Source organism: Alexandromys fortis, unplaced genomic scaffold (assembly GCF_014885135.2).
Source record: "Alexandromys fortis isolate MF-2015 unplaced genomic scaffold, M_Fortis_MF-2015_v1.1 scaffold_27, whole genome shotgun sequence".
Lineage (NCBI taxonomy): Eukaryota > Metazoa > Chordata > Mammalia > Rodentia > Cricetidae > Alexandromys > Alexandromys fortis.
In genome coordinates this window covers 3,278,379-3,292,263 of record NW_026067952.1, presented here as the reverse complement: position 1 = coordinate 3,292,263, position 13,885 = coordinate 3,278,379, and the positions used below count along the sequence as shown (strand labels likewise).

The window sequence follows — 13,885 nt, the reverse complement described above, 5'->3', positions numbered from 1 at the left end:
ACCCTTCCATTAGCCAGGAGTGGTGGCATTTGCCTGACATCGCAGCACTTGGGAAGCCGAGGCAGGAGGATTGCAGCGATTTCAAGGCTGCCCTGAGCTACATAGAAGACCATGTCTGCAATATCTAAACAACCCAGCATCATTGCCTTTCTGATGTCTCCTGGGTCCATGTTTTACCCCTTGATTTTAATGCATCTGTTTTATATCTGTGATGAAGATTTATTGTGGGTTTATCCATATTTTCTGACTGGAGGAAAACTGAGTTCTTCATGAGCAAATACTGTACAGCGGTTCTGAGCAGATCTTTGGCAAAAGATGGATGTTTCAGGAATGTTCTCAGAAGTAAATAAACAAATAAAGGAAGAAAAGATGGAAGGAAGGAAGAAAGGATGGAAGGAGGGAAGGAAACAAGTAAAGAAGGAAGGATGGAAAGAGATAGAGATCCCAAACTTAAGTACTTAATGAACAACTGATTTCACCACTGAAAAATTCCATAACAATCACACAAGTTTAGCTATTAAAGTGCTGGCCGTGGGTCTTAGCCTTTGACACATGTTGACGAAATGTCTGGTATGGCAGCCCTCTTTCTATTCTCATTGTGCAGGTAGAGGGCATGAGACTTGGAGAGGTGAAGTCACTCCCTGATGTCACACACCAGTGAGGGAGTTAAGTGTAGATGAATCACCAGATATGGTGGTGCACTCTTAGAACCCCAGACACCCAAAGGCTGAGGCAGGAGGATGTCAAGGTTGAGGTCAGCCTTATTCCCTGATTCAGCAACCAGAACCTGAGTAGACCACAGTCGGGGTTAGGATCACAGGGAGGAGGATCACGTCCGGATGTCTGAGTGCTCATCCTCCACCATCTCCACCTTCTCCACCTCCCGGTGTTTCCATGCCTGATCACATGTCTCCTAGCACAGAGTTTTCCCGTGAGCACTTGCTGGTGTCTGGAAAGCTGCTTCTCCCTGTTTTTGCCTGCACACTACCTGTCCTTCAGATTTCAAGTCCTATATGGCTTTCCCAGGAAAAGTTTTGGTGGCCTCATTGAGGAGCCCATTCTGGGTGTCATGAGAACCCGTAAATATTTGCTGATTGATAAATGGATGCTCAGGGACGTGAGCAGAGAGAAAAGAGTATAGGAGGCTAACACGATGAGGGGAAGCGTTCTGGGTTTTATGTTAGTCCGAGGCCTGGATACACAAGCCGGGAAACTCTCGACACCTGCCTCATGCTCATCCTACATCCAGATGTACTGTTGCTGCTTGATGAGACTTGGAGAGCTACTTGGCATCTCAGAACAGCACCTGAGCGTAGTCAAGGGGTCATATGAGCCAGTACCCAGCTATATCTTAAGAAATGAGGTTCAGAATTGAAAAAGAACCTCAGTCAGATCCTTTACTCAAATAGACGCCAAAGGTCTCAGGACAGGTCTCCGTGGCCAGTACCTACAAGATCTGCATCGGGTAGATGATGCCATGGGGGTCTCGGTGAACACCAGCCCTCATGAAGGGATGGGGAGAGGAGAAAGCAGGAGGACAAGGGCTGCTCAGAGGTCAGAGAGGTACCTTGTTTGAGGTCTAAGCATTTCTTGCCACAGCTGAACATGCAGCATCTCTTCTTGTTGGGACAGTGTCTGTGCCTTGTGCATTCGTTTCTTTCCTCAATTTCGCACTTTATTCTGACTCTGGGGCATGTTTCTGTAGGAGGAGGAGATGTGGTCCCCTGAGGAGTTGAAGGAGATATTGTTCTTCCTTCCTGGGTTCAGGGTACCATTGCAGAGTGAGGAAGCTTGTTGGCCCCTCACCTGTCACTAGGAGAGGCAACCCTCAGGGGCTCAGGTTTTCACAGCACTGGCCCCACCGTCCCCAGCAGCGACTCAGCACCTATTCCCCAGAACCTTCCCCAGCCCTCTCTCCACCCCTACAAGATTCCCCAGAGAGGGACCTGCTCCTTTGGGACTGTTCTGATCATTTGGTTTTGGCCTTTGTTGGCCCCTGTAGCTCAGTGTTTGCCTAGATTGTCATCTTGAAGGTGAATGGAACAAAGTTTGAAAAGCCTTGGTCAAGATGCCTGGGCTAAAAGAACAGCGATGAATACTGATAAAGGACTTCCAGTGATTAATATTGATAAAGTGTCCCATGGAGCGAGCAGAGGCGTCCAGAGCATGCGAGGCTCTGTGGACTTGTGCAGGCCACACAGCTCTCAAGGAGTGGACCCGGAATTTGCTCCTGTCACACGGCCTCCTGATCACTCACTTCCCCCACGACCTTCAAGTGCTCAGTGTGTTTTAGCTGGTAAGGATGAAATCTCCCTGCTTCACCATCTAAAGGGACCCTGGAGGCTGTTCTTCAGCACACAGGTAAGGCCCTGTGAATACAGGAAAGCTTTGGGGAGCTGCAGTGGGCAGGCAAGGCAGCTGCTGGGGTGCTACTAGGGAGAGGCTCATCCTAAGTGGAGATCCTTTTGTCTACTTAATTCCCAATGTCCATTCAATGCACACCAGTCCTGAAGTGCATGAAGAATTCCTTGTAAAGATAGGGAGTCAGCTGTCACAGACAGAGACCCCTGTGTGACCCAGGGCACCTCTCCAGGATGGTGGGGAAACAGTGACCCCAAACATCTCACTCCCACCAGGGTCTGGGACTAGGGTGGTGAAACCCTCTCATCTGCAATGTGTTTTGTTCTTTGACCCCATCAAGCTACTTCTCTCCATATTAAGAACTGTACCCCAGTACTTACTGACAAGGAACCCCTCTGCCAGCTCAGGTTTCTGGATGCCCCACAAGAAGATGAATGGGACCAGGAATGGCAGAAGTTCCCAGAGTCTCATCTTAAGAAGCAGTTGTGTGGCCAGAAGCATTAAGCTGGGTGGAACTGGTCAGTGGCTCCGGCTTCTGCTCTGAGGCTCTGTGCCCCAACCGTCAAGGAAGCAACTCTGGACATGAGCCAGTCATGTTCCCTCCCTGAGGCCATCTGTGGCCTAGCTGTACCCACAGTCCAAAGGCCTCTGACTCTCTGGTTTGGGCCTCTGCAAGCTGAGGTCTCTGGCTCTCTGGCCTACTAGGGAGAGGGTGCACTTGCTTGGAGTCTTCTAGAATATCTTAGCAAAGTTATGTGATTCCAGAGCTTTCCTTTTCTCAGGGGCAAATTGGTGTTTGGGAATATCCTCGTCCTTTTTCTCTGTGATTCCTCTCTTCTTCAATGCTTGCTTGCTTGCTTTCTTTCTTTCTTTCTTTTTCTTTCTTTCTCTCTCTCTCTCTCTCTTTTTCGTTTTTTCTTTTCTTTTGGTTTTTAGAGACAGGCTTTCTCTATAGCCTTGAAGCCTATCCTGGAACTAGCTCTTGTAGACCAAGCTGGCCTCGAACTCACAGAGATCTGCCTGCCTCTGCCTCCTGAGTGCTGAGATTAAAGGCGTGCGCCACCACCGTCTAGCAATGCTTTCTTTCTTTTGCCTCCTTTCCCCCATCCTTCCTTTTTCCTCCAAATACTCCTCTCTCCACCCCTCTCTCTTTTGAGACAGGATCCCATCTATCCCAGGCTGGTCTCGAACTTCGTATGAAGCAGACGACTTCTGCATCCACTTCCCCAGTGCTGGGATTACAGATCTGCCTCACCTCCCCCGGTTTACGTGGGACTGGGCTGGGGCTGGGGGCTTCAGGCATGTTAGGCCAGCATTAGATCAATCGAGCTGCATTCTGCCTTGGCTGCATCTTGTCTTCCTCTCTGACCTAATTATCTGTGGTTTTGCCCTGTGTGTCCTTTTTCTCCTTTTCAACGACTTTGCCCAAGTCTCTGTCTCCTTACCCTTCAGGTCCCTTTGGTTTTTCTCTCTCTTGTCATTGACCCGCTTGTCTTCTTCTGCCACCATCCAAGAGTAAAGATTGTTAGGTGGGCACAAACCTAAGGTCCCTGGTGAGCATCTGGACAGGTGATGGCATCTTGAAGGCAGGAAAGTAGTGGCTCTGAGGGTCTGTGCCCCAAGAGCAGGTTAGCAGAGGCCACAGGAAGCAATGGCTCAAAGTCAACTCCCAAGAGGCTCTCTGATAGTTCTGGAATATTCCCTCAACTCAACTCTTGGAGCATTAGTGAGGGAGTGGGCTCAGTGTGGACACACGTGAGCAGTGTAAGGGGAGACTGAGGTAGGGATACTGGCTGCAACCATCTACACCTGACTCACCTAGGACTCCATCTGCAGCTGCAAGAGCCGTTTCCATGGCCTGCATCTCAAAAACCTGAGCCGAATTCCTCCAGAAAATAATCAGCCCTTTCCAGATATGGAATCTATCTTCTCTCATTACTCCATCCACATGACTGTGGCCCATATCTACTGGCTCCAACGTGTTTTTATCACTCTAGCTATGATCCTCGTCCCACGAGCAATCACTCTCTAGCCTCCGATCCCCTCCAGCCCCTCAGACTGTTTCCCGCTGTGTCTTTCTTTGCCCATGGTGGTTTTCAGTTCAGGGCCTCACACCAACAAATGCCCTACTGAGCTACATTCCTAATCTAGCCCTCTTACCCCCTCCCCCCCTTTTTTTTAAGAATTGACACAGACTTTTACTAACTTGCCTAGGCAGGCCTTGAACCTGTAATCCTCCTGCCTCTGCTTCCTGAGTATCTGTGAATACAGGCCTGAACCACCATGCCCAACTCCTAGATATTTCATGTAAATAGAATTACACAGTTTTGTGTGTGTGTGTGTGTGTGTGTGTGTGTGTGTGTGTGTGTGTGTAGTGAGGTTTTCATGGCCTATGTGTAGTGGCCATAGGACAATCTCCGATGTGGGATTTCCTCATCTACCTTGTTTAAGGCAAGGTATCCTTGTTGCCTGGGCCCAGCCCATACTCTGCATATCCTCCAGGCCAGCTGATCCACAAGCTTCTGCGGTTCTTCTGACTTCTGTGCCCATCTCAATGAAGGAGCACTATAATCACAGGTATGCGCTACCCTGCCTGGCTTTATATGGGTCCTGGAGATTTGAACTCAGGAACTCATGCCTGTGTGGCACGTTCTAAGCCACGTCCCCAGCCACCAGTGTACGCTCACCCACAGCAGAACACTGTGTTAGTTCCCCATTCTTGTGGTTGAATTGCATCCTGTCGTATGCCAAAGTTTCACTCTACTTTCTGACCCGCAATTTTTTTTTTTTTTTTTTTTGGATCCCTTGGAGCCTACTCAGCTTGAATGTGGAACATTCTGGAATGTGGATGCGGGGTTGAATACCTCAGGCATCCAGGGACAATGGGGGAACACTGGACCGGTATCAGCATCCGTGTTACTGGAGATAGATGAGGAAAATTTGGAGGCATGTTTTATTAGTTCACATGACTCTCTAAAATAAACCTAGTGGGCGTGTGTTACAATTCCCAGCAGCAACCAACTTAAAATATGGCAATTTGAAAAAAATTAGATGGAAAAAAGTGTGCGCCGGAACACGTTTGCTGTTGCAGGTTGTTGGCTGGGAGCCAAGTATGTTGAGGTGCGGCAGCAACAGTTCCTGCTGCAGTGTACACCCTTCTCCCTGCGAATCACCTGCCACAGTCTCCATCTTGTGTTTCTTGGGGGAATTTCCCAAAGATGTCCCTTAACCCCTTCCCTTGTCTTAGAGTCATTGCCCACAGGCCTTAGAACAGAGGAGAAAAACAAAACAAAACAAAACAAGATCCCTGGGCATCCCAATTTTTAAGGACGTGGTGTCCACAAGCCCTTGAGTGATGTCACCAGAAGCTTTCCCATTTCCTCATTCTCCACACTGAAGATGTGTGCATCACCCAGTCTCAGAGGCACAGGGTGAAGCCAATACTTTACTGAATAAAGTTGAAGGCTACATGGACATAAACAGGGAGTTTACGTGCCGTGCGGGTAGAGCTGAGCAGTCGAGGCATCGTTAGTGGGGGGATCCTAAGGGGAGGTATTATAATTAGGGACTGGAGATGGGGGAAGGGGAGGCATCCTGGGGTTCAATGCTGGGAGGACCTAATGCCTTGGAGTGCCTGGAGCAGTCACCAGAAACCACTCTGGAGGAGACAGCAGGTATACAGAGCTTGGAGCAGAAGCCAAATCCTGATGGTTTTCGCAGCATGTCCTTTCTTCAGGGGGAAGAGCCTGTTGAGAACACAGATACAAGATATAGCTGAGAATCTTGGGCTCAGTTTACCCCTGGAGTCTGAGTTATGTTTCTACATCTTTCCATGGGAGGGGGTTCAAAGTGGGGTTTGTCGATGGCGGTTGAAAGTGAGCCAAGTGCAAACATCTAGGGGTGAAAATATAATGAAACTTATTATTTTGTATGCGAACTCCAAAGCATATTAAAACCAGTCAGTTTGTTCTTTCAAGGAAAAATGGACAAAATTGGATTGCTGGCAAAACGGGGTGAAGAAGTTGCTGGCCTGGGATGGTTCCCTGGCCAGCGTGCCCAGGTAGGGCTGGACACGGATCATTTTGTAGTTGGTTTTTGGGACCATTCTACGTCCCCTTCCACCCCCCTAAATCCCTTTTTGTTTGCTAACTCCCCCATACCTTCCCACCTCCAGTTTCCAGAGGGCCACAGTACCGTCCTGTCTTCCCCCCAACCCTCCCCCAGCTCCTGATCAGATCAACCCTCCCCCAGCTCCTGAGCAGACCTAATTCTGCCAGGTCTGAGAAGGACCTAGCTGCTTTGGGACAGGCCAACCCACACCTCCCAGATGGCCCTGGTGGGGATATTAGATGGTGCCTCCAGGACTCACTTTTTTTTTGGCAGACGTTCTGGCATAGGCTTTGGGATTGGAAGTTGTTGTTGTTCCCCTGGCAGCCGCCGTAGATGAAGAGCTGGCACGTGCTGTTTTCTTTATTATAAAACCAGCGAGGGAAATAAGCCAAACAGTAGCCAGAGTCCTTCGGCAGGCTGCATATATCTGCAGAGAGAGCCCAGGGTTGAGAACTCAAGAGTGGGTGACCCAAAACAGAACAAAATGCCACTCCTTTCCCCGAGAGATTCCTCTTCCTCTCACACTCGAGGGCTTTAGCACCACAAGCACACTGCACCTGCTTGCTGGGAGACACGATGGTGAGTCTCTACATCCCCAGAGGTCGGATCTTTGCGGGTGCTTATGGTTTGAACATGAAATATCTCCCCTCGGGCTTACATCTTGAACACTTGTCCTTTTAGGGGATGATAATTTGTGGGGGCGTGCTGTGGGACCTGTTAGGAGGTGGAGCCTGGCTGGAGGAAGTAGGTCACTAAGGGAGGGCTTTTCAAGGTTATAGCCTAGGCCCAGTTCCTAAGCCGGTTCCTAAACCTAGCCCCCCTTCTCTACCACATGCTTCTGACACCACGAACTCCACCATGCTGTTTCCATGGTGACATACAGAGGCCCTTTAAAGTCATGAGCCAAAAAAAATAAAAAATAAAATAAAAAAACCTTTGGTACATTAGTTGTTTCTGTTGGGTGTTTTGTCACAGCATGGTGAAAGAATTACCACACAGGTGACACCTTCCCTGCCCTACTTTTTGGGGATACTAAGAATGGACTGGAGACCTCACGCATGCTAGGCAAGTGCTCTATCATAGAACTGTATCTTCGGCCTGAAGACACAATCAGTTGAGGTGGTTGCATATTGGAGCTTGGAAGGAGTGAGTTTGGTCAGAGATGCACACGCAGGGAGGATACCATGTGGACTTGAAAGTGGAGATCAGAATGATGTATCTACAAGGGATGCCAAAGATTGTCAGCAAGCCACCAGATATTAATAGAGAGATGTGTGATTAAGTTCTCACTCACGAGCCAGGGAGATGTTGGCACTTACTATGTAAGCCAGAGGACCTGAGTTCAATCCCACAGCCCATGAAAAAGTGGAAGGAGAGAAAAGACTCCACGAAATGTTCTTCTGACATCACTGTCACCTAACCTCTTCCTCTGAGCCTGCAGGACTGTCAGAAAACACATTACTATTGCGGAAGCCAGCAGGCTGGGGCACATTATTGCAGCGGCACTAGCAAGCTAACGCAGGCTCCAGCTGAGCCACAAGCTCTGTGACCGTACGGACCACAGCAATTGCTTTCTACCTCCTGACAGTTCCCCTCTCTGCCAGGCTCTTCAAGCCTGGGTCTCCACATAGTCCACTGAGGCAGCCTCCGATGCATCCTCCCACCTTCCTCCCTGGCTCATCCCATCAATCTACTATGTAGATCACCAGGGAGGAAGAGCAAATGGATTTGAAAACAAACTGATCATGTCACGTCATGTGTTAAGACCTTGGCTTCATGACAAGATTCTTCTGTCACACACAAGGTCCTTCGTCTTCTGGCTCCTGTGCCTGGCTCTGGCCTCTTCTGCCGAGGGATCCCTTTGAGCCCCATGCTAAAGCGATTTTCAAGTCAGCACACAACACCACACTGCACGGCAATACCGCTGCACAACCATACGCAACATTGCTGTTAGCTTATTCTTCCTTCGAAACTCTTTATCAAAAATCAGTTCCTCTGTGATGACTCTCAACTCCACGCTGTATCCCACAGCACGGCAGCTGCCCGAATCAAGCCTGCATTTCCCTATCTTGGTTTTGAAGCTTGTGTATTCATTTATCATTCTTCAAAATGTCTCCAGTCTTGTTCCTGGGATTGCGAATTTCCAGTGCTCAGGGATTATGTCTGATTTCATTTGCGGGTTCTGATGCCCAGCAGGTGGGCTGGCATGGTACAGAGCTTTATGGAGCATTAGAGGGGAAGTAAGGCGGACGCTGACCGGAACTGAGTAAATTATTCCTGAGCACCTACCATTTGCCGGATGCTTTCAGAGAGAAAGAAGACACGTGATCACTCCTGCTTAGTTCTCAAACCAGAAAGACGAACGTGATCACTCCTATTGAGTTCTCAAGCCAGAAAGACAAACCATTTAAACTAATGGGCCTCAGCTGGCTCTCTCCTGTGCCTGGTATTGCTCTGAGAACTCCAAGGGAGCTAAAGAGCCATTGGCATAACTCCTTTCATCGTGTAAAGAAATGGAGGCACACAGAAAAAAAAGCGTTAATTTGTTCAAGATTTTTAAAAAGACACTAAAAACTGGATCTGAGATCTGAATTTAGGAAGTCTGGAGTCAGACCCTGACATGTCACCTTGTCTGCCCGCTCTGCTATTCTGACACATCCCACGCTCCTCGGTACTTTCCAGATGCCACCCTCTCTTTCCTTCACTGAGCTGTCTCTGGCTGAACCCATCACTTCCCTTTTCTAGGAAGTCCTCCAGTCACCCTCCCACGCTCTGGAGGGTCACAGATATTGGTCACCTCATTGCTTGCTTTTTCTTCATCTTCCAGCCCTGGTTCTTAGGAATAAGAGGATCTTCGAGCCTGTGATTCTTAGGATTAAGATGAGAGTCTTTCTTCAGGCCCGTCAGACCGGGGCCATATGATCCGAACACACAGAGGGCCTTTCCAAGTGACTAGGGTCATGCTTGCTCTGCCTCCCTGGGAGCTCCCACCGACGTCTTTGCAAGTCATTCCCCGGTGAGCCTCGTCAGCCTCACTTTTACTGCTACCTTTTATTCTGAACTCAGCTCCGAGTCTGGTTACCTCGAGGCTTTTTGTAGTATCCCTGGCCACACTAAACAAGTCAGGTGCTATTACAGGCACTGTGGTCTGAGTATGATTATGTGTGTCCCCCTCAAGTCGTGGTCCACAGGGTTGTGGTACCTCTGAGAGGTGAAATCTCTTGGAAGACTCCCAGATTAACTGGAACATGTCCTCCAAAACGATTGTAGAACCCTAAGCCCCTCTTGGTTTCCGTTGATTGTGTGACCTTTCCCTCCCATTATCTCCTATGAGGACTGTGCTACTCCCTGCCATGATGTGTGGTCCCAGCCTCAAAAACTGACTTAAATAAACCCCTTTTCTTCATAACTAACCTGTCTCACATATTTGTTAACACAAAATGAACCTAAAAAGTGGGCATCTGAAACACCCCGTAACTATTTCTAAAGAAATGAAGAATCTCAAATAGCCTTTTGGGAGTCCAGAGAGGTGGTGGAGACAGAGTTGAAACTGCAGCTCTGGTCTGGAATGCCAAGGCATGTTTCCTAGTATGTAGTCCAATTCATATGGACAGAGAGATAACTGCTTAGCAGTCAAAAGTTAGGAAGATAAATCGCTTTGCTTGTCACCGATAATGCGAACATAAGTTAGGATGGCAATGGCCAGGTGGGGACTCAGAAAATCATGGCAGTGAAAAATCATCCAGAAACAGTTTAGCCGGGCGGTGGTGGCGCTCGCCTTTAATCCCAGCACTCGGGAGGCAGAGGCAGGCGGATCTCTGAGAGTTAGAGGCCAGCCTGGTCTACTAGTTCCAGCTAGTTCCAGGATAGGCTCCAAAGCTACAGAGAAACCTCGTCTTGAAAAACCAAAAAAAGAAGAAAAGAAAAGAAAAGAAAGAAAGAAAGAAAGAAAGAAAAAATAGTTTGATTCAATCCCACCCATGTACCCACCATTTATTTGGGGAAAACCGAGGCTCTCACATTACCTGCTGGGATAAGAACATCACTGCCACACACCACATCAGGAACCTTAACGAATTGCAAGACCCTAAACCCATCAGCCTTACCTAAATACCACCCTTCAGTGAGCCGTGGCAATGGCAGCCCAGGTGGGCGGAAGAGGAGCCGTGGTGTTACCTTGTTGGGGGTCTAAACATTTCTTTCCGCAGTTGAAGAAACAGCACTTCTCTTTCCTCTGGCAATCCCTGTCCCTGGAGCAGAGGTCCCTTTCTTTGAGTTCGCAGTGCTCTCGGAATCGGGGGCATCTCCCTAGAGAGGAGACAGTCTTTGGGTCTCGGGGCTTTCAGTTTGCGGGATTCAGGGAAGCGTATGTTCAAGTTCGTTCATCCTGAAGGAATCCTTTTCCTCACTCGTGTTTCCCACACTACACCCCAAACCTCTTCAAACACCCCCACTCTCTCCCTTCTTCCCTCCGTCCTTGGTCTACCCCAAGCCGCAGAAGCAGACGTTTTCAACCACTGGTGACATTTAGACTGGATAATCACCTGCTGGCCATGGGAACTGCGTTGTGCTTTGTAGGGCCTTTAGCAACAACCTTGACCCAAACTGACTCAAGACACTGGGAAGGCCTCTCTGGGAGCAAAAACCCCTCCCCTAGAGCGCTACTTTTAGACTGTTCTAGCTAGTCAGTCTTGCGGTGGCCTTGTTTGTGAGTTCCTCTGGAGGGCGACGTTGTACAGCAATTCCTCCGCAGCCACGGCTGGGTTTTGGAATTCTAACTCTACTGGGATGAATGTGTGTGGGAGAATAAACATGATCATAAATACACTGCATAAAATTCTCAGTGGATTAACAAAAATGTTATCTTAGAAAAATATTTGGTAAGTTGAACGCTGGTAGCCGTGTAATCCTGGGCAAATTATTTCAATCCTATGTCTTCTAGTTTCCTCATCCTTAAAGAGGGGAGTGGGACAAAGAGCTACATGCAGCTGAGGGATGCTGAAAGCAGGAGAAATAATCCTTCCCAGAGAAGAGCCCCCTAATTGCTTATCCAATACCAGTGTTCAGCCCTGAAATCACATATATACAAGAAACGCTAAACAGACCCAGCACTGTGTATTTATTTATTTAGGCACATGCACAGAAACACATACACACACTCAAACACACACACACACACACACACCATAAACACCACACAGTGATATACATTTTACAACAGAGATTAAAGAAAAAGAGACCATTATTTTGAAAGGCTGTGTGTCGGGGGAGGGTACATGAGAGAAAATGGAGGGAGGAGAAGGAAGAGGGAAAATGATACTGTGTTTTAATGTTTAAAAATTATATATTTTTTTAAATTAGAAGAATAAAATAGGGATGTTGCTAGGACTTACCCTCCCGGAGCTGTGATGAGGATTAGTGAGATAGCAGATACAACAACTACTACATAATGACGGCAGAGCAGCTACCAGGCAAGAAGCTGCGCTCTCCGCCCCGGGTCTTTGTCACAAAGCTTAGGGCCAAAATTCTCTTAAAATGAAGAAATTAAGTTTCAGAGAGCCTACATGAAATTCAAATATTTTTCTCAAGATCTCCTAGCTACCAGCATTCAACCCACCGATTTCTGACCCTAGAGTTCCCGACAAAGGAACTTGAGAGCTGAGGGCTCTTCCCATAAATGCTGGATCCATGATTCTTCTCCCCAAAGAAGACACCTCTTCAAAGGCCCTTCAAAGAGTGTTTTCCCAGACCCTTGTTCCTGGAGTAACACAAAGGACATCACACGGAAGAGACCTTGTAAGTGTCTCCCTCCTCTCCCATGTCACGTCCAGGGAGAAGATGCAGAAAGGCAATGGGAACCTGAGGAACTGATCCTGGTCTTTCCTTTCTCCCAGACAACAGCAGAACACCGGTACTTACTGGGAAATAGCAAGTCAGTCAGGCCAAGTCCCTGGATGTTTGCAAACAGGCCAAGCAGCACGAGGATGCTCAGAAATCCAGAAAACTTCATTCTGGGGAGGGACTGGCCGGGCTGTTGGTTCCAGACCATGGAATTGTCTGGCTTCCTTAGCCCAGCTGACTCTCAAGAGTCTACCTCGGCTGTAAGGCTGGAGCACAGCCAGTCACCTACTATCTTGCTGGGAACACCAAGTTCCTGAGATCATAAGTAGAGCTAATGACATTCACAGCCCACATGGATGGAGAAAGCCCACATCTTACTATGTCCTTGCTGCTTGGACTACATAGGGCTAGCCTTCCGGCCAACCAGAGTAGTGAGCAAAGTGTACTCTATACCTCCTATGCTACATTAAGAGGAAATGCCACCCTTAGGTCTTCATCTTGATGACTCCAAGTTATGTGGATCGCCCTCTTTCCCATTCGTTTGCTCATTTCTAAAGCATCCATCCAGCCAAGTGATGGTGGCGCATGCCTTTAATCCCAGCACTAGGGAGGCAGAGGCAGGCGGATCTCTGTGAGTTCGAGACCAGCCTGGTCTACAGAGCTAGTTCCAGGACAGGCTCCAAAGCCACAGAGAAACCCTGTCTCGAAAAACAAAAAAAAAAAAAAAAAAAAAAAAGCATCATTACCCTTCCATTTGTCTCTGACAGGGTCTCTATTGTCTTGGTATCTCTTCATGTTAGTATCTAATGTTTACTCCTGTGGGAAACCCATAGTCTCTGTGTTCCCCGCTCCTTCTCCTAAGGTCAGAGAGTAGGGAACTGGGGGTGGGAATCAGGCTGATATCAGAGTCTTTTGATAGTGTTTGCCACAGTGTTGTTGAATGTTACAGACCATAGGGAGCCTCCACCACATGACACAGACTCTGCTGCCTGCGGAGACACTGAAATGAAGACACGGATCTGAGAGAGCAGCTGAATCAAGGTCAACGACACTGCAGAGCTGCTGGATTCTAACTGTGCTGTCAGGAGAAGAAGGGTGCAAACCTGAGCCGCCCCCTCGTAAGACTTGCATGCATAGTACCAGCCGCTTCCTCATAAGGCATGCATCCATGGTACCAGCCACTCAACTCGGGCTGGAAAGGAAAGAGACCGCGAAGGGCAGTGTTAACAATAAGGATTCTGTTTTCTTTGGCTGAGTTGTCGACATATTGTGTAGGTCATCGTCCTCAACTTGTTTCACATGACAGACAGCAGCCACATAGAGTCCACAGTCTCATCATTAAATAATAATATGATCATAAAATTCGGGATCACAGCAGAACCCCCATGGTAATCCCATCTCAGCAACTTTATAATGCCACCTAAGAATGATCCTGTAAAAATGCTGAAGAATAGATTTATTTTTGGTGCTGGGTGTCAAATCCAGGTCTGCACAGACTAGGAAACACTCCCCCATTGACCTAGTTCTCCAGTCTGGGAAACAGAATTTCCACTAAACAACCAAGATGTCTTAA

The 13,885-nt window shown here is 48.2% G+C and overlaps 1 protein-coding gene across 1 annotated transcript; it reads right to left on the bottom strand.

Annotated features, from left to right (window-relative positions):
- Positions 1–829: 829 nt before the first annotated feature.
- LOC126506952 (eppin) lies at positions 830–12,481 on the bottom strand. Its single transcript, XM_050150970.1, has 5 exons — positions 12,391–12,481; positions 10,648–10,779; positions 6,731–6,898; positions 1,452–1,699; positions 830–913 (listed from the first exon to the last, which is right to left on the bottom strand). Exons 1-5 carry the CDS (start codon positions 12,479–12,481, stop codon positions 830–832), a joined length of 723 nt encoding a protein of 240 aa, XP_050006927.1.
- Positions 12,482–13,885: the final 1,404 nt, after the last annotated feature.

What these genes read in the sequence shown, in the direction of transcription:
- LOC126506952 (XM_050150970.1), bottom strand. Translation starts at nt 12,481, where the DNA reads ATGAAGTTTTCTGGATTTCTGAGCATCCTCGTGCTGCTTGGCCTGTTT. An exon ending in GACTGACTTGCTATTTCCCA is followed by an intron (nt 10,780 to 12,390) that starts GTAAGTACCGGT and finishes TCTCCTCTCTAG; the next exon opens with GGAGATGCCCCCGATTCCGA. An exon ending in ATGTTTAGACCCCCAACAAG is followed by an intron (nt 6,899 to 10,647) that starts GTAACACCACGG and finishes CTCTCTCTGCAG; the next exon opens with ATATATGCAGCCTGCCGAAG.